Source organism: Coloeus monedula (genome assembly GCF_965178545.1).
Source record: "Coloeus monedula genome assembly, chromosome: 6".
NCBI classification, from domain to species: Eukaryota; Metazoa; Chordata; class Aves; order Passeriformes; family Corvidae; genus Coloeus; species Coloeus monedula.
The window spans coordinates 23023969-23043872 of NC_138786.1; the positions used below are offsets into that span (position 1 = coordinate 23023969).

Below are 19904 nucleotides of genomic sequence, written 5' to 3' on the forward strand. Positions count from 1 at the left end.
TTTATGTGCTTATTTCTCTTGCTTTTTTTCTCTCTTTCCCCAAAACAAACAAGAAGAAAAAATCATTACTCTTGAGACACAGACTGGAATTCAGACTGGAGGGCTACTTACCTTTCTGCTCCATATATAGAAAGAGGGTTCTCTGAAAGAGACATTTTCTAGTCTTCTTTTATTCACTGACAGGATTATTGGGGGGTTACATTTAGATGTTTCTATGTTTTAGGCTCTATTCCTGGCATCATAGAGTAAGTTTCTGCTTCTAGATGTGCATTGTGAAAAAAGCTCTTATTTTAGTGGGTGGAAAGGAAGGAGGAGAGTGAAGGCTTTAGGTGGTCAATCTCTTCGGTTTTCTGCTCCCTGTTGCTGGGAGGAAGGTTGACATTTTCTACACTGTTAAAGAGTAGCCTGCTGAATTCTTCAGAATGTTTTGCACACATGTCCCTTATTAAACTGCATTATTGTTCTATTTTAAATAGGTTTCTCTTCCCCTTTAATTTTTTTCCCATGTTTTATTTATCACTTCTTTATATTTCATAAGGAGAATTTTTGTATCTGTTCTTCAAGGACTGGTCTATTACGCGGTGGTGAAGTTCTTCTCTCAATATGATCAAGAAATCTGGTTATGTATTGTTGGCATTTGTATGTTTTGAAAGGTTTAATCAGAACTGCTGTGATGAGACAAATAGATAACCTTTAAATCTATAGCTAAGCCAATTTAGAGGCATCTTTTTGGCTACAAATCAGATTTTAAAACTTCCTATGAGTAAGAACAGTTTTACCATATAAACCTCTTAACTGGAAAACTGTTGTTGGAATAAATAATAAAAGAGAAAGAACTTTTGTATGCTTCATTTTGTCTGCTTCAGCCTAAACTTTGATGGCATAAATTATCATTCTGGTTTTTGCTATGCATGAAATGGAAGCTTTTTATTTAGTTCTTTTCTGACTATTCTATTTTGAGCATACCTCTCTTCTTCTTTGAAGAAGGGCCATTGGCTATCAAAGGGAGGAATTTATGAAAATCAACTTTTAAAATACTTCATTTTGCTTTTCATTATTTGTTTTCCATACTTCACTTTTTCAATCAGTAGTTTGTCCTGTCCTTTGAAAATGTTTATTTTTGTCCTGTAACTTCTGGCTTTTCAAAGGAGGATTTATATTGAAGGAAAAAGCTAAAAATTAGGAAATAGCATTTGTGTGTGTAGGGAGAAAACACAGTAAAAGCTTAGTTTAAAATTTGGTCACTACACTACTCATTCTATTTCAATACTCTCACTGATACTTAACTTTATCAGAGAGGGAACTTACTGCAATCTAGTTTTTGTTATCCAGAACAGAAGTTATGATGATATGTGGGTAGTAGATATGTCTTTTTATTGGTTTATCCAGTGTGTTACAACTGTGAAAGGCACTGGAGGTCTGCTGATGTTACTGTTGTGGAGCTGAGTCGTGCATGGTTGCAATCAGCAGTGATACTGTTGGGTTCAGAGAGAGCAAGACTGACCACTGCTTGGGCTGGTTGCTTTTCAAGTCAGCAACAAGGCTGTGAACTGTTTTATGCTTCTGCAGATGTAGGTTGCCCACCTGCTTTGTATCCTTCCTGGGTCCTGTAGTGCACAGTCAATATGTGGTATTGTATTTCTCTTGAGCTAAATACAGACCTAGCAAACATTCACGGGTCAGTATTGTGCAGCCAGGTAATTCTAATTAAAACTTAGTCGTCTTCTCCTTTTACTTACCTGGTCTATCACTTTGTTGATCATTTTTCACTAAAAATTAACTGAGAATTCTTTAGTTGTATTTTTTTATGCTTGTATGTGTGGAAAGCAACAAATTTGTTTGGTGTTGCTCCTGGAGTTCAGCGCAGTTGTACAGTTCAGCAGGTATGGCCTGTAACCTTTTTGATGGCAATCCTGTTCAGTCCTAAGTGTTGTGCAGTTTATGCTTTCAGAGCTCAATCATGGGATTCATTTTGAAGTATAAATTTGTATTTTTTTCATGAAAACAATAAGAAAAGGACTGCATTAACTGTAAGCAGAATATAGATAGAACCATGTTAATTTATGATTAAGGTAAGCAGAGCAGCAATAGCTGCTAAAGATAGGTCTCTTCTCTAGTTACTGCTCATCCTATTGCTTTTAAAACTCACCTCAAAAGAAGTGGCTTGCATTTTTTTCCCTTGGCAAATGCTTTGCAATCAAATATCTGTTCATATGTGATTGGAATAACATGGTTGCTGTTAATGTCTCAGAAGATCTTTAGGAAATTGCCATGTTCATCTTGAAAGATCAAGGCAATTAGAGTATGCAGTGTGTTAATCACCAGTGTTAACGTTGCCATGAAAGTCAAAGTTCATGTTTTTATGTTGTCTAGAGGATGGTCTCCCAAACATCACTTCCCTGTGACACTGCCCTGGCTTGTTAATGTCAGATTGCAACCAAGTCACTGTGGTGCAGAAAGTAAGACCCTTCTTAAGGTGCTCATTTAGCCCAAATGTTGATGTCTGAGATCCCAGTAGTTTTAGATGCACAAAAGGTTCTGGTAGCTGAGTTCTCTCATTCCAGATTATTTTTGTAAATCCTGGTAAATTATATTGCCTGTGACACAAAGCACCGAACAAGACTGGTTCTATAAAAGTGATGGGTGATGGTGTGCTGGGTTTCAGTTTAATTTCTGTAATGAATATATTTTAGCCTAATTGGGAATATACGATGTCACTCAAGTAGTGAGCACACCTAAATTTTTCACATGACCTCTGAGCAGCATTGTTACCCATTCTCAAATGTAAAACGGTAATACAGCACCCACTCTGACTTATGTGTCTCTGTATCTGTAAGCAGTGACTAGCAAAAGTAAAAAAAAGACTCTTTATTGATGCACTGCTGCTGAGATGTCTCTAGATGAGACTGTTCATCTGCTGCAGGGATTGAAACTTATTTCCATTGAGCTCAGTGATATGTCATTCCTACTGCAAAAAGAAAAAAAGCTATCTTTACTGAATTTCACTGTGGGGAATACTAGTTTTAAGTATTCATAAAAAATAAGTATGGAGTTAATAACTCCTGTTAGCAGCTTGGTTTCAGTTTGTTCTTTGCTCTGACAACTCAGGTATTAGGCTGACTTACATCTGTATTAAGTACAGTTCTCTCTTGACATGATTTACCCATAAAGAGGCAAATCATTTAAGTGACACATATTTCCAGATAACGCATTTTGCCTAACCTAATGCAAGTCGCTGACTACAGCAAGAGTCTTTGAATCTTGTAATAATTCAGGAGATAATGCAGCTCTGTTTATTCCAGATGGTAGGGGGAAAAAAATCAGTACCTAAATTTAAAATGACTTGACTTTTAGTTCTGAGGCATTATTCTGCCATTGTAATTTCTAAATATGTACTGAAAAAATTTTAAGGGAACTAGTCTGTATAACATTAGAAGTCAGGACCCAATAATTTTCATAAAACTAGGATGTTGGAACATAGATGGTGGAGTTAGGAATGCCGTATTTTGCAGGCTCTGCACTGACAAAGAACTAAATGTCAGTAAAAATTTTGTGCTGACCAAAGATTGGGGATAATTTTACTTTTTATTTCTAATGCTGTTGATGACACCAAGTCATGCATCTTTAGTTGGTATATAGGAATCAGTGAAAATATTTACTGAGGCCTCATTCTCTCTGCCAGATATACCACAAGAAGCAAACAGCTACAGTGGCAGTTAATTTAGATTTTTAGAACAATCAATGCCCAATTTAATAGTGAGGTTTGATTACTTTGAAGACCTTACTCAAGGTGCAGTACTTCCATGTGATACACTGGGGGTGTTGTTTGTTCATCTTTCCTCTTTTCCATACTTCCTACATTTCTTTCCTTGTCTTAGGTAAGTGGCTTTCAATCTGAGCATCTGGGGTCACCTAAATTGGCAGAAATTTGCTCTCAGACAAAAAAAGAAAAAAAAAAAAAAAAAAAAAAACAAACACGTAGCCCCAGAAAAGTTCATGTCATAAGGAAGGTTCGTAATTGTTTCCAAGTGTGACTTTTCTGAGAAATATGGCAACATTAAGTATGGTTCAGAGTAAGTATTTGTTATCCATTCATAGATGGAGCAAGTCTTCAGTTACTGCATCACTTCTCCCTCCTAATATTTCTCCTTCCTTGTGACAGATGTCAACACTCTGGGTGCTTCCCTCTTTATGCTAAGTGGATTTCAGCTTAAGAGATTGGAATCACCCTGTTCTAAAGAACTTGAAACTGACTTACTGACTTTCTCTCTAGGGTTTTTCAGCCCTACCAATTGCAGTAGGTACACAGCTTCAGTGGACATTTGAGAAGGATCCTGAAAATCATGAAGGTGGTTGATATTAAATGGGATGGCTAATTGAACAAATCTTTCCTATGTTTAAAGTTTGGTTTGTGCTAATGCTGATGAGTGTGTTCACATTGGCCAAAAAAATTACAAGTTATAATAATATGGGAGTAGAGTCCTTTAATATGCAATATTGTGTTCTGCTTTTAATCTCCAAAGTCTCAATGCTTCAGTTTAGTTTGTATTTGCTTTTTTCTCCAGAGGATTTCCTTTTGTAAATTAGGAATTACTCTGTGGTTTTTTTCTGCTGATTTCTACATTAACCTGGCACAGACTATTTGTGTTATTTGCATCACTTTAAATAAAGACCTAGACATTTGTTTTGTGCCATCACTATGATTTTTGTTTCACTGTCTGGAATTTGGTAACCAGGTGTCATAATACACAAGATAAGACGGACTCTGATCCACTTCCCTCTGAGCTTTCTTGGCTGTACAGAATCAATAGGAAAAGTGACAGCAGCTGCTCTCAGAAAATAAATGGGAAAGAAAGTGATCCTTCTCTAGTAAATTTTCAGGATGGAGTAAGCTGAAGTTACCAAGTAGCATGTAGAAGTTTTAGACTTCCAAGTTTTGTAGCTGTAATATCACTGTGTCAGGACTTTACACCCAGAATTCATATGTGCAGATTTAGACAGCCAGAACATATGTGAAATACTAATAATAAATAGCTGAGCATTTGTAGGTCAGTGGTCACTTTTGTCCTTTGCACAACAAAGGTGCTGGAAGTATCACAGTGATACAACCAAAGTTCTGTAGACAGAGAATGTGCCTGGAGTTTGGGGCTGTGTTGTTCCCTTGCTGGTCTCACACTCTTCCCCACTGGACTTCCCTGGTGGGCTTCAGGCATCTGGCTGACAGAAGCTGTGAAGTTCTGACTTGCAGTGTTTCAGTACCACCCGTCTCATGGTTCACTCACTAGAGATCTTCAGCTTCCATTGGTTTTTCAACTAGCATCGTAGTCTCCAGCAACATCAGACAACTGAAAGCAGCAATTTGCAAAAATTAGGTCACTCAGGTTTCTATATATAGCAGTTCTCAGATCCCAAGAAAGCCAGCACAGTCATCTAGTCTGTTTTTAGCTGTCAGTGTTTGTAAAATAATATTAACAGAGTTGGTGGTAAGGAGAATTTTAAGTGCCATCATTTTTTTTTTCTGTCTGCTTGCACTTGCCAGCTTTTTAAATTCTTTTTGGCATTTTGATTTCAATTAAAAATAGTTGTCTGGGTTTGAGCCCCTTTGCTTCTTTCTTCCTAATAATGATGAGTGGCTCTTCAGCAAAGGGAATTGTGGTCATCACATTACTGAGAAGCACCTGACTTGCATTGAAATTAGGCTGGGTTGATGTCAGGTGGGGGTAGCTTAAGAGTTCTGTGTGCACCATTTCTCATAAACTAAACATGAAGATCTCCATATATTGAAGTGATTGTTTTATCTTCTTCTTCTTCTTTTTTTTTTTTTAATGAAACCAATTAATTTTTTATTGGCAGAATGGAAGAGGTGGGCAGGGAATTGAAGAAAGAATCAATAACTGATAGAGTAGAAAAGGCTGAGTATAACTGTATGGTAGATGTTAAAAGAGTTAATGAAGTTGACTGCTTCTGTTTTATATATTTACTCATTGTTTGTCTTCTTACACAGAGCAGAAAAGGTAGGACAATGAATAGTTTTCCCAAAGGGTTTATAAACAGTTTAATTTGTTTGATTTTTGTCACTCTTACCCACAGAGAAAATACTGGTCTGTTTCTCCTCCAGATATGCCACCTGAGTGTTCTCAGATGGAGAAGCAGAAAGCTAAAAGCTGTTGTTTTCACTTTGCAGAGAAGCAGTGGAACAGGTTACCCTTACATGAGAGAACCATCCTCTCATCCCACTGGCCTGATAAAGGAGTAAACCTAAAATTATTCTTTTGTTGGGATCATTGTGTGAATTAGAAAAGAGTCACTGATCTACTTTATTCACGTTCTTTTTATTTTATGCTGCTGGTTGAAAAAAAAAATGCTTCCCATAAGTGTAGAGAAATACAATTTGCATTCAGGAAGGTGGAATGGGGATTGTACTTGAGAATCTTGCACTTAATTTTTCTTTTATTCAACTGTGCGCTTAATCCGTTTGTATATGTGTACTATTTTCACTCACAAGTGATTATAATAAAGGAAGGAGGAGTTTGAGAGCAGTAGCTGAGTACATGGAATATGTTTTTCTCTGGGGTGACAGGCTTCCTGTGTGATGAGACAGGTGCACCCAGTCTGTGTCTCAGCCCTGTAGCTGCACCTTGGGATTTGGGGCAGTTCCCAGCCTCTCACATGTGGAGAATCGTGTCATTAGCTGTGCTCCCTAAACACCTGTGGCCCTGGGAAGTGATCTGTGTGAGAAAATCTGAGATCTGTAGTTAAAATGTACTTATTATCAAAAATATTGTTACAAAGATGCAGGTGGCCACCCTTTAAACTGTCTGACTGCTTATGTGGCACTGAAGGATGCTCAAAGGCTACTATTGCAAGTGTGCGCTTTTTTGTTTCTGCTCATTACTGACTCTACATTTAGATTTTTTTTGTGTTATTCCTAGCTCTTTGCATTTTGTGGAATGTGAACTTGTAACTTGAGCACAAAATTATAGATGTTACATTTTCAGCTGTATAAATTTCTGATTTTTTGCACAGATTAATGCTCTTAGCTTTTGTCTGTCTGTTTAATGAGCTATAGTCATACCAACGTGCTGTCTGTTGCTGGCACAGAAGGTCAGAGTCTGGTATTCCCAGTTCAGTCTGCCTTGGCCCTTTTCCTCTTGCAAGTAAGCATGGTGACCACGATGGTGTCTTAAGTGAAAGTTCATATGGCAGGCAACCCCTTCATATGGTGCATTGTTACTAAAACATGTCTTGGGAGTGTTCATTGGAGTTGCTACCAGCACACAGTAATTTGTCATGTCCTGTGTAACCCTTCCCTTGGAAGGCAGCTGATTTTTCTTTCATTAGCAGTTCACATACATACCTAATAACGTAGTTTCCTGTAACTGTTTTACATTATCTCCCTTGTCAATGGGCAGATCAGTTTTTTAATCGCTGATTGAAGTCTTTGATACCTTGTAGAATTATTCTTTTAATCCATATGTAGAAACTAGAACATGGTAGCTTCCACAATACAGCTTCTGCACTTGTATCCAGGAGGAGCTTTCTCTCTTGGTATATCAGTAAATTTCTCTCTTTCAGGCCACTGTCATGAGAAAAATACAGATGGCAGTTATGGCAAGGAGAAATACTTTGATGACCACTATGAGTCAGCTACAGCAGTGACAGAAGGACACTCTGAGGGAGGTATAGAAGATCCAGAAGTCCTTACTCAGAGTTCAGCAAGGGATCCCTCCTTCTTGAGACTGGAAAGTAAGTCAGCCTTACAAAATCAGTTATGGCAAATTAAATAGTTTCTAGATTTTTCAGAAGAGCTTTCTGTTTTCCTCCGAGAAGCTGTTTCCCCCTCTGTGTCCCTAAAATAACAAGTAACCCATAGACTAGTTTGATTCTCTTCACCATTCTTCTCCAGGCATAATACGGATGCTTATTTGCAGTGGGGAAGTCTGCATTGACTAGTTCTCGCTTTTTGCAGCGTGCAGCAAGTAATCAGTGATACTTGGGTTGTGCAAGCAGAAAAGTCAGGTCACAGCAAAAACATTCTTTTTATACAAAACAATTTTACAAATTGTATAAAAGAATCTTTTAAAACAGGGAAAATAATTTTTGAAGATTTTTATGGTATTCCCTCTTAGACACAGTCACTGCAGAAAGCAACGGTTCAGAAGGAGTGGAGGGTTTAGAAGATGATCAGATGTCTGAAGAGATGCTGGCTTTGGTGGATGAGTTTGAAAATTCTTGGCCTCAGGAAGCTTTTGAAGGGGCACTGGAAGTAAAAGGTCGTCGAATGGACTTACAGGGAATCCGGGTCCTGAAGAAGGGATCTCAGGATGGACTGGCCAGCTCCTGTTTTGGGGACTGTGGTGATGATGATGAAGCTGAATGGGTAAGTTTGAATGAGTTTACTTAAGTCTTGAACTAACTGTTGTGGGGGAGGGAAAGATGAGAACAGTTCAGGGGGTTTAACACTGAGAGATACAGATCTATGAACTTCCCCTATGAGCCTAAAAATGTAGTTGTTGATTGCTGGTGTGAACTAAACAAGTAATTTCAATCCAGCACCAACTTCTTGCTCACGGTTAAAAATGAAAAAAGATTTTAACCGAAAGTTCTGGTCGGCATGAAAACACAGAAGTCTCTGTTGTCTTCATGTTACCAGTAAAATATGTAATGAAAAATGCCTTTCAGTTCTCCAACAGTTAAACTGATTTTGTCCTGCTTTGGAGATCAGAAGTTGTATACTTTGTTTGCATGGTGTGATGCAGGCTTTGAGAATGGGTTGAGATGGGGAGGAAAGGAGAGAGACAAAGGTCTCATCTGTAACATCTTTGGACTAAAACAAGTGGTGCATTGGAGCTGGTAACATAGTGTTTCTTACTGTTAACCTTGCTAATACTGTTCTTTTGGTAGATCACTTTTCAGGTCAAACGTTTAAAGAAACCGAAAGCTGAAAGCTTGGATCTCCAGGAGCCAGTTGGGAAAAATGTGGAAGAAGGGACTAATGCAGAAACTGAAAACTTTTATCAAACTGCCCTAGAGATCAGTGGACCAAAGATACCTTCTCCTGGACCAATAGGTAACCTGCTGCTTCTAGAGAAAGCAAATCATTTGCAGCTTTTGTATTATTATGGTTTATTTCCTTTGCAGCCTTTATAGTACACTGGTTTATTACTGAAAATAAGCATCACAAAGACTATGTAGTGAAATGTCCCCTCTAGATGAGTACATGGAAGAATAAGAAATCTCTTCCATCTGTACCTTCTTGATGAAGTGCAGCCTAACTTTATGTATTGAGTGAAGTTAATTTCCAAAACTTCTGGTGATGAGGTGGTGAAAGTGGAGGATGAAAGAGGTAGGTATTGTGAGTAGAAGTTGTAAAAGAGAGAGGGGACTTAAGTGATCTCTTTTGAGTAACTGAATGGGCAGAGAAGTTAGTTCATCAGGATGCAGAATAAGAGTTTGGACTGACTTCTGGCTAAGCATAAGACATACAACTCAAAGAGAAAGAGCTGAAAGATTAGTGAAAAAATGAAGTAAATGAAAATTAAGTGCTCTGCTATGATTGTTTATAAGAGAAAACTTAGAGACTGTCTTCCAGAACACTGGAGTTACAGAAGAGTAGAGTTTTGCACCAACACAGATGAGATTTTGAGAGGCAGATGGGAGTTGTTGCTAGTTGAGTAACAGGAATCGTAGAGCAGTCTGTTAAAATGGTGGCAAAGAATAAAACCCAAGCAAGTGGGCCCCATACTTTTTGTCTTACCTTTCAACATTGCTAAAATCTTAATATTGTGGGACTGATGTGTAAGCTAAGTTCTACAGTGCATCTTAGTCCTTGATGATTTGATGACCTGGAAAGTGATTTCACATTTTGAAGGCTTTTACATTAAATCTTTAACAAGCTCCTTTTTTTAGCAACTGACAAATGTAGGTTATTGAATTAAATATTTAGACTGCAGGGGGGAAGAAATACATGAAAACAGACTATCAATTGTGAGCACATACCTGTCCTTTCCTTGGCGTTTCTCTTCTTTCCCTCTGAGTTACTTTTGTGGCTTTATTACATGCCATCCCTCAATTATAAAGTGATCTTCCCAGCATTCCTGTGAGGCAGGGTTGGCTGGCATCCTCTTTGCAAGAACTAAATCATCAAAATTTAAGTAACACATCAAAGGTCACATGGGGAGTTCTTGGTAGAATGGGGGAATGATGGTGTCTGTCCTGCGTTTCACTCCTTCCCAGGCTATTGAACTGTCTCTGCAGCATTTCCATACCTCTTGATGTCCTTTGCCAGTAAGAACTTGCAATCAGATAGTTCACAGTGGTGGTGATGAGAACTGATCATTTCCCTCTGAAATTTCCCTTTGTATCTCGAAATTAATTTCCCTTTTATCACAATACTTTACAGCACACATGGTATTGCAGACATCTTCGTTATTTGCAAAATTATGATGAAGTGGTTTACTATAACTTGGATGAGAAATAGGAATTACATCCAAATGGGCAAAATTTCATGTAACTAGAAATAAATACTGAAATGTTGTCTACATAGCTGGTTTGATGGACTGGCATGTTGTTAAACTTGGCTCTCCACTGTGCAAATCTGCTATAGTGAGTTTTTTCTTACATTCCAAATAGTTTGGATGTTTCTGATACAAGAGGAAAATGTTTCCTAACATTTGATGCTGGCTATTTTCCTAGGACTTGATACAGTATCCACCAAATTGAGGGAAAGATTTCAGTAGGCTTTAGTTCAGATGTGAAGATCAGGTTCTTGTTTCTCTCAGTGAACCATTTGTTAACATAAAGCAAGTTATTTAAGCTTTCCCTGCCTTGCTTTGCTTCTCTGCAGAATGGGAGAGCTGAAGTGTAATTGTTAAATAGTTTCAGGAGTGTTGGTATATTGAGTGTAAGAACACAGTAAAAGCCACTGACTGTCTCAGATAATACTCATTGAACAATATTGGCAGTATTTTTTGCCTGAAATTGTCAAAAGATAGACCAATCAACTTTAATTAGTTTTTAACTGTAGCTGTAGAACATTAATGATGACTCACAAACTTGGTTTAAGGACATTTAAGTAGAGACATTACCTGTAAACAAGAGTGGCAATTCTTCTTAATCTGTAGTTTTGGGAAAAGTGTAATGAAACAGGTTTTGAAACCTTATTTCCTGATCTGTCTTGCACACAATCTGGTTCTGTCTGTGCATCCTACCAGCCCCATTCAGTCCATTTAGGTTCAGGAATGTTGTTAAAGAAATGTGTCTGCAAGACAGTGACTTTTATAATGTAGGGGATGTATCTACTGGTATAAAGTATTTTAAGAATCATTGTACTGAAGTAGAATGTGTTTCCCCTTCCAGAAAGTTTCTTCTATTTTTGTTTTACTTTCTCAAGGAAAAAGGCGTGACTACCGTAGCCTTGGCTGGCCAAGTCCTGATGAATGCCTGAAGCTCCGCAGGGTAGAGCTGACAACTGTAGCCAGCACGTGGCTTGCTGTTTCTGCTAAAAACATTGAGTGAGTATTGTGGATATGAACCCTAAGTAAGTTAATTACACAAAGCAAGATGTGGTCTTCAGTGTGTGTAAACTGAAGATTTTATGTTATTAAGAAAGAACTGCCAGGATTTCTAAGAAGCTTGAAAGCATGATGTGGGATTTCATCAATTAGACTTGCAAAGAAAAGCACAAGTGCAGATGAAAGATCCACTTCCTTTTGCTTCTTGAGCTGCTCAAATGAGATTCTGCCAGGTTCTGGGCAGTTTACTTTCACTAGAGAACTTTCTAATGACTATTGTGTTCTCTTAACTAATTTGACTTGTTTTATGATATTTGTAGCATTACAGAACACATTGATTTTGCCACACAGCTGCAGGAACCAGCCATGGAGCCCCTTTGTAACCCAAACCTCCCAGCCAGTATGCATACTTTGGACCACCTGCAAGGTGTCTCTAGTCGGGCCAGCTTGCATTACACTGGAGAAAGTCAACTGAAAGAGGTATGCCAGAGCTGAAGGCTGTCACACAAAAATGGTCATACCATGGCAGATTCAGGATGCATTTAGCTCAGTGCCTTGTCTCCAGAGGTGACTTTCAGTGAGTGAATGCCTGGATAAAACTGTAAGAACAGTGCAACATGAAATTTTACCAGAATGTTTTCCCAGCCACCTACAGTCTGGCCTGGGGGAAATCCTAACACACCATTAGTGTCTGTATTTATAGCTCTTCATGGATGAATTAGTGAAAGTAAAGTCCAACTCAGCATACTTAAAATTTCTAGTGTTCTTAGTATTCAGTGCCATGGAGTTATAACACTGTGTTATAGTATCAACTCAAGATAGAGAGTGATGTTTAGGTTGAAGCAGGATGCAGCATCTGTAAAAGGCTGGGCAAAAACGCAGTCAACAAGGAAAGGGACGTCTCTTACCAGGTTCCAGCATCTAAGCACTTTTACTTCCTCTTCCACAGGTCCTACAGAATCTTGGCAAAGACCACTACTCACCACAGTCACTAGAACAAGTTGGTACTCGAATAGCCAAAGCTTTGGAAAAGGTATGTGTAAAGGAGAAAATGAGAAGTCTGGGCTTACTGCTCATGACTGGCGTAGTGGTCAATCTGGTCTCAAATCATTTGTCTGAAATCCTGCTCAAGGAATGTATTAGTACTTGGACTAGGGATTTGTGTCTCTTTAGCATCTGTAATGCCCTCACAGGTATTTTGTTGAGGTATATCCTGTGCTTATACCATCAAGTGTCTTCCGTATGTCTCTACTGAAACTTTAGCTTGTCAAATGTCCCAGTGTTTCCTGCCCTGTAGTGAGCAGCATTGCTAATTATTGATTTATTTAACTATTTCAGCAGTTCTCAGCCCTCTTCTTTCTTTTTATGCTACATTGACTTGGAGGTTATGGAAAGTTGAGTTAAGCCATGTCTCCCTTCTCCAGTGACATTCCTGGCATGCAGCAGTCAGATAGCTCAGAGGGGCTTCCTGTTATTTCAGCCTGCTGCTTCTGCCTGGTGTAGTGTTGGCCTGAAGTGTCAGATGTGTTCAGGCAGAGGTGTGATACCATGTGCAAGCCTGCACTTCCTGTTCTCCCCAGAGAAATCCATGCTTCCTGGCTAAAGGCTACTAAGGACCTCAGCTGTGAGCCCTAGCATGAGAGGATTTAGGGACATAATTTTCACAGGATCCACAAAGCAGACAGGGATGCCAGGATTGCTGTTCTGTATTTACAACTAGTAGGGAGAACATCCCAAACTACCATAGAAAAGAGGACTCTGTGAAAACAGTTTGGTGCCCCTAGCCCATTCAAGCAAAAGCTGTCTGAGGAACTTACTGTGCTTTGAAATTAAAACCAGTATAGCTTTGCCCATCCCCTGAAAGCAAAGATACTACTCTTATCCTTACGTTACAAGACTTAATTTCTTTTCACTTTAGATATATACTGGCTTTTTCTCTTACATGCTAGTTTCCTCTGCAGACAGCAAGCTTTATCCAAATAAGCTGAATATTTAGTGCAGAGACCAGAAACAGAATTCTCAGTATTTTCCTTTATAACACAGGGCATGGGAGTCTGCCAGCTAGAGGCTGGGCTTTGTCAGGCTTCTGGACTGAGCTGCATCCCAGGGCATCCTTTCTCTTTCCAGTGACCACAGGGAGCCTACAAGTCCAATCAGCTAATTTAGATAGGTTTTTTTCCTTCATGTTGGGTTATGTGTGTGAACATCTAGATGCTCAGCATCAGAGAGCTGGTTAGAAGCTATTGTGGCTGCTAAAACTGTTGTTACTGTTGAAAGCTAGTTAACTGCTATTCCTTTCCTGAAGAAATGGTGTTGTATTTGGAATTTGCTTCATTTGGCAGTCTCATTTACCTGACTACTGCATATATGTTGTGAGAAACTTTTTGCTGCTTTGAAATAGTTTAATGCTCTTCTTAAAAGCGTTAACACCCTCTACCTCAGTATATCAAATAAATTGGAAGAGTGAAAGGTAGGATGATTATTCACTAGGGGTGTTTACATGAGTTTTTTGTGTTCTTCTTTTGCCAGAATCAGACTTCGTGGGTCCTCTCTAGCATGGCAGCTCTTTACTGGAGGGTGAAAGGCCAAGGAAAGAAGGCAATTGATTGTTTACGGCAAGCATTGCACTATGCACCCCATCACATGAAGGTGTGTACACATGTGCCCAGTACTCAGATAAAAGAATGTCTTGCTTGTCACAGCAGAGCTTTCACAGACTATTGGTAAGGCCAACACTGTGTATGAGGTGTCTATAGTGTATTAGATATTAGCTAGATGAGGTGAAGCCTCAAGATTTTCACCACTTGTTTAGCGTGGACTGTCTCTTAAAAAAAAATGGTAACTGCAGAAAAGGTTCAGTGGAATTTCCTGCAGTTCAGTGGTTTTGACACCTCTCTGGGCATCCTGGGCTTGAACTTTGCACTGTTAGTTAGGACTTGGAGTCTTCATCAGCCTTTGTCTGGCCAAGTCTTCTAACCTAAGATGTGGGAGTATATTTTCTGGTTATGCTTTTGAAGAGGGGAGTATGTCTTCTGGTTGTGCTTTTAGAGAGGGTGGGAGGGTGATTATCTAAAGGAGTTACTTAAATCTTAAGCATTTGGGCTGTGAATCTCAGTTGGACACTAGTCCTTGACTTCGTGCAGCAGTTCTTTATTCAAAAAAGAAGGCAGTACTTTGGACACAGTCTTCTCTTTAGTGTTCCAGTTGGCTGAAGTGCTCAGTACCCTTCACCTTGCCAGGTGCTGTGCTGAGCATTGTAATGTCTGTTCTTAAACACCCAGCTCCCCCTTGCAAACTGATAAATGCAATATTGGCTCCTTACTCAACATAACAGATTTTTCTTTGGTACATGAGCAACAAATTGTGCCTCATGGAAAAATGTAAACTCCATTGAAATCTTGGTCTTCAACCTTTCTCTGAAAATTGGGAGAGAAAGTAATTCACACTTCCAGGATATTATTAGGAGGATTTAACCATTAACCGTAGAAAATGCTTCAAGTAAGAAATGCACATCCTCACTGCACATCCTTTGTATCTTTCCTATAATTCTCTTTCTTTGCATTGTGCATTTAAAACAAGGTTGGAGCCAATCTCTTAACACATCAAGCTTTTGCTTATTTTCCTGTCTTTCTATGTAATCAGTTCCTCAGGAAAGGAGTCCTTAGCTGTGTGATTTGTAAGGGTTAGACAATGGATTGGAAACTACAATTCGGCAAGATTATGGTGGAGTAGTGCTGTTGTCTAGAAGTATGATAAAATGCTACTTGAGCCTGGATGACTCTCCGAATTTGTGCCTTGTTTTTGTCCTCCATATTGAAGCTGCCTCCAAAGAAAACTCTGGATCTTGTTTATAAAGACAGAGCTGCAGCTTTTACTCAGAGTTAGCCCTGGATTAAAAGCTACTTAGTGTATTTTGGTTTATCCATCCTCTTTGCTTTTATGCACTTTGGCTACTTTCTCTTGACTTTTCTCATGCAAATAAAAGGTAATTAATTTTCCTGTGAACTTCTCTTATGATTCTGACTTCCATAATATCTGCTTTGCAAACATGAATAATTTGTCCAGCAAAGGTACTCCTTGACATGTGAAGGTCAAGGAATCGAGGATCACATACATCCAGAACTTTTTCTTGTCCTGTTGAAGGCACCTCAGCCTTGGTACTAAACGGTGTTTTGTGCTTTGAAGATGTGAAGCCCAGCTCCCAGAGAGTCTCTTACGGCTGCCAGGACTCTACAGTTTTTTCAGTCAGACAACATCACAGTTGGGAAATCCAGGAAATAAAAAACATACCATCAGTGTCTAGCTGAGAAAATTTTATTTATAGCTATTACTCAGTATCAGAATAAGATTTCTATGGCAGAGGCAGGACAAAAATGATGCATCTATTGCACTAATGGTTAGATCGTGTTTTCACTTCCCTGCTGTCCCCTTTGTTCATATTCCCTTTCCTTTTATGCAAGAGCTGAAGGAGGGTATTCAAACAAAACAGCTTCTCTTGTCTCTGAAGAGTGCACCTCATCTTTGGGGAGAAAAATAGTGTAAGAGCTTCTAAAAACTAAATGTGCATACACTAAAGTGAGTTAATTTTCAAGTTGTTTTTCTATCCAAGAGTAATATTTATCACTACTGTGAGTGGATGCGAACATGAGGTTTTTTTGTTTGTAACTCAGGCCCAAATGGAGTTTTATATTAAAATAGGTTTGGATCGTTGCTCTCAACATCAAAAGAGAGGGAGGTGGGTAGGAACCAGATGAGTGCAGCTTGGTGGTGGAGTCTTCTGTTTGTCTTGCTGATCCTGAGACAATTTCAATGGACAGAAACTGTTTATTGCTTGTTCTTCTCCTCCAGGATGTACCACTAATAAGCCTAGCAAACATCTTCCACAACGCCAAACTCTGGAATGATGCCATCATTGTGGCTACCATGGCAGTGGAAATAGCACCGCACTTCGTGGTTAATCATTTCACACTGGCAAATGTCTATGTAGCAATGGTGAGTGTGCTGTCGCCTGGTTATGGCTGTCTTTGGGACACTATTTATGTGTATGTAAAAGTCTTATTCTCACAAAGAATGTTGAAGGAGCAGCGTTCAAGAAACTGGGGTAGGATCATCAAGAAGGAATATCTTTAGAAAGACAAAACTTCCATTACTTATTTTACTCCTATTTCTCATTTAGTACTTTAAGGCCAACATTTTTATAAGCTGGCTTAAGAATGCTGTGTGCAAAGCTTTGTTAAGACAGTAGCAAACAGTTGGTAGTTTGGGTTGTCCACCCATCTAAACACAGGATATTTTTATAATACTGGAAAATTAATGATGAATTTGGTCTCTATCCTGAAGAGCAAAGCTTGGAATAGTAAGTAAAACCCAATTCGCAGTTATGGTGAACAAACACAAGGGAAGTTCAGTTTCAATAGCTGGATTATCAGTGCCCAACATAATTTGTAGCTTGAGCTCAAATTTCTTCATACTGTCTATATATACTATTAAAATACACCTTTTTAAAATATCAAGATTTACAACTCACCTTGATCTAGTTAGTCTTTATGATATGGCCAGAAATTAATATTGTCTGTACTGCATAACTAAAGTTACTGAGAAAAGGAACTTAAGAGAAAAAATAAGTGATGAAACTGACTGAAAACCCCAGAATGTTTCAGGTCATTTCTCCTCTCATTTTTCCTCTAATACACTATCAGATGTTGGCATGCTTTCCTAGTTAATAAAAAAGCAGGGTGGCATAGGTAATGAGATTTCAGCTATACAAAAATAGATGCTATTTCCACATGAATGCTTCTAACTACCAACCTGGAGTCCAGCTTATCAATTGAAATTGTATAGCTATTGTATGCTCTTTAAGTTTTGGGGGGTTTTTGTTGAGTTTTTACATTGAATAATCCTTTAAAAATAATTTCAGGTTGTTTCTAAAAATGTTAGCTTTTCAGAAAAGCTGATGGTTTTTCATTGTCCATGATTTTAAAGCTTTGATCTACTCAAATTCTGACTGAAATATGTTTTTAAAAGTTACTTTCACAGCAAGAATACAAAGATGTACTATTAAAAAGAAAAGGCAAGAACATTGGTCAATAAGTCTCAGCATTAATTTGACTCCTTTCCATGGATTATGTAGAATTGAGTCATTAGCCCAATTATTTGTGGAAGAAGGAAAAAAATCCTAAATCACAAGGATTGGTTCAGTTACTTTTGTGGATATCACACTGCACAACTTGTCGGGATGGGAAAGGCATAGAAAATGCGTTTACTGGTTTTAGAATCTGACTCTTTGCACTCTGGTTTCTTTTTCACAGGAGGAGTTTGAAAAGGCCATGAAATGGTATGAGTCAACACTAAAGCTTCAGCCGGAGTTTGCCCCAGCAAAGAATCGAATCCGCACCATTCAGTGTCATTTACTTCTGAAAAAAGAGCGACGGTCTCCTTAGAGATCAGCATCTTTCTCTTTTTTAAAAATGTCATTATTCTCTATTCTGCTCTTAAGTGTGCTAAGATAAATTGAGGAATTGAAATTTTTAACAAGACTGTTAAAAAGAGATGGGATTTGGATCAAGGGGTCTTTTATTATTTTTTTGTCAAATATAGGGGCATCTTTGGAAAATATATTTCACAGACCATAATTTTAAAACATCCGTGTAAATATTAAACCGAGAAACTTCCATGAGTCCATGACCACCTGTAACAGGACCTAGGCACTGTTAGTTTTTCCGTAATGCTCAGATTGGCATCAGCATCCAAAATAACTTGCTTCGTGTCTTATAACCTAAGCCACTGGAAATGCAAAGCACACACCCGTACCAAATAGTAAGGAGAGATAATCAGCAATTCATCCATGTGAAACTCATGCTTTGTCCAGTCTTGTTCACTCCATACTACATTACCTACTTTTTTGGAAGGAGAGGAACAGACTTTTAAATATTTCTTAAAAAACATGAGAAACATGAAGCATTTTTGGAATTGTTTGTTTCTGTTAGGGAATGAGGAGGGAACAGCAGGACCCTAAAGTCAAAGTAGTTTTTAATCTTGCAAAAAAAAGAAAATTGGTAAAACTCCCAGTAAGATGTTTTATGTTTGTCTGTGTATGCATAGCCCTCTGCCTCCCTGAGTGGTTGATTTACTAATTCTTTGTTCACTGTTATTTCTAGCCGTTTTGGAATAAGGTGCAAGTTTATGCTCACCCTGAGCCATACTTTCAGCTGCCAAGGAGGAGGAGGGACATGGTGTCAAGGTATCAACAGCAAAAAAGTCTGGTGGAAGATTTCCAAATCAATTCTGTCTTTGGTTGGTGGAGGACATGATTCTCCAGAATCAAAAAGGGCACATATTTGAAATAAAATAAATTGTTTATGAAGAACTCACAGCTTCTCCTGTACTGTGTGTGTCATGCGCCACTTGCAAGAGTCCAGGTTAGTCTGGAGGAGCTACAGCCTTTGCTTGGGAGCAGACCAAGCTGGGAGCCAGGGCAGCCTTTAACACTCCTAATCAGCCACTGATTTTGTGTGTACCCTTGGAAAATTCCTTTCACCTCTGTGTCTGACACTGTTTGTGGCAGAAGGAGATAAGGGGAAGTTAACTAACTCAGCTGTCATGTAACCCACTCTGCAGCTTCTGGTGTCAAGCGTGCTTCTTAGTGATTCTTTTTAAAGAAGTAACAATGCTTATGAACTTAACTAGGTGTTTTTTCTCACCCAGTGTTTTTCCTGTCTCATTGATGCAAATTAAGAGTAAGTATGGCAGTGGTAGAAACTATGATATCGGTGTAATTTTTATAATACTGGAACTTACTACTTCATAAAAGGATCCCTGAAACTTTTATATATGACTGAAGATGAGCACTTCTAATGCAAAGTTTACCTCTTTTTTTGCAAGTAATTTCCATTTATCTAGGAAGCCTGACAGAAGTATGAGCAAGTGCCACTGTTGGGTAGATTTTTATTAAAAATGGATGAATGTGTTAAATTTTTGTCAAAAGAGTCAACAGCATGTCAAATTTTATTCTCTTCCCAAGGCTACTGGAAGGCTGAGTTGTTGGCTGGAGACAGGCGTAGCTGTATCTATATATAAACTCCAAGAGGAAGATCACTTGATGAGAGGTCTAATAGACCACCACTAGGATCATGGTCTGGGATAATGAATTACAGAGATTTCTGACATAGAGCTGGGAAGGGGAAAATAGTAAGGCAGGTGCAAGTAAATGGAACAATTTCCATTTGAGCTAGGAAAAAAGAGCAAAGGCTTTTCATTGAACTGAGTAATGTGTAGAGAGGGTGCTTTTATTCAGTTTTGTTAACTGGTCTACTTCACTTTTATAGTGGTTGATAAATAGTTGGGAGTTACTTAAATACATTTGATAAATCTTCCATTTCATGTGCTAGTTTT

General features: G+C 38.5%; 1 protein-coding gene across 2 annotated transcripts in view; it reads left to right on the forward strand.

The window, feature by feature from the left end:
• Positions 1 to 18879, forward strand: part of TTC17 (tetratricopeptide repeat domain 17) — a gene marked incomplete at its 5' end in the record, with an annotated part of 56498 nt that extends 37619 nt beyond the window's left edge. For both annotated transcript variants that reach the window (XM_082284105.1, XM_082284106.1), the window contains 9 exons: positions 7576 to 7746; positions 8130 to 8380; positions 8905 to 9070; positions 11393 to 11513; positions 11834 to 11993; positions 12463 to 12546; positions 14043 to 14162; positions 16362 to 16505; positions 17822 to 18879. In XM_082284105.1, the coding sequence (XP_082140231.1) occupies positions 7576 to 7746; positions 8130 to 8380; positions 8905 to 9070; positions 11393 to 11513; positions 11834 to 11993; positions 12463 to 12546; positions 14043 to 14162; positions 16362 to 16505; positions 17822 to 17953 (1349 nt within the window). In that variant the 3' untranslated portion in view covers positions 17954 to 18879. The remainder of the gene's footprint in view (positions 1 to 7575; positions 7747 to 8129; positions 8381 to 8904; positions 9071 to 11392; positions 11514 to 11833; positions 11994 to 12462; positions 12547 to 14042; positions 14163 to 16361; positions 16506 to 17821) is intronic.
• Between the last annotated feature and the right edge of the window lie 1025 nt (positions 18880 to 19904).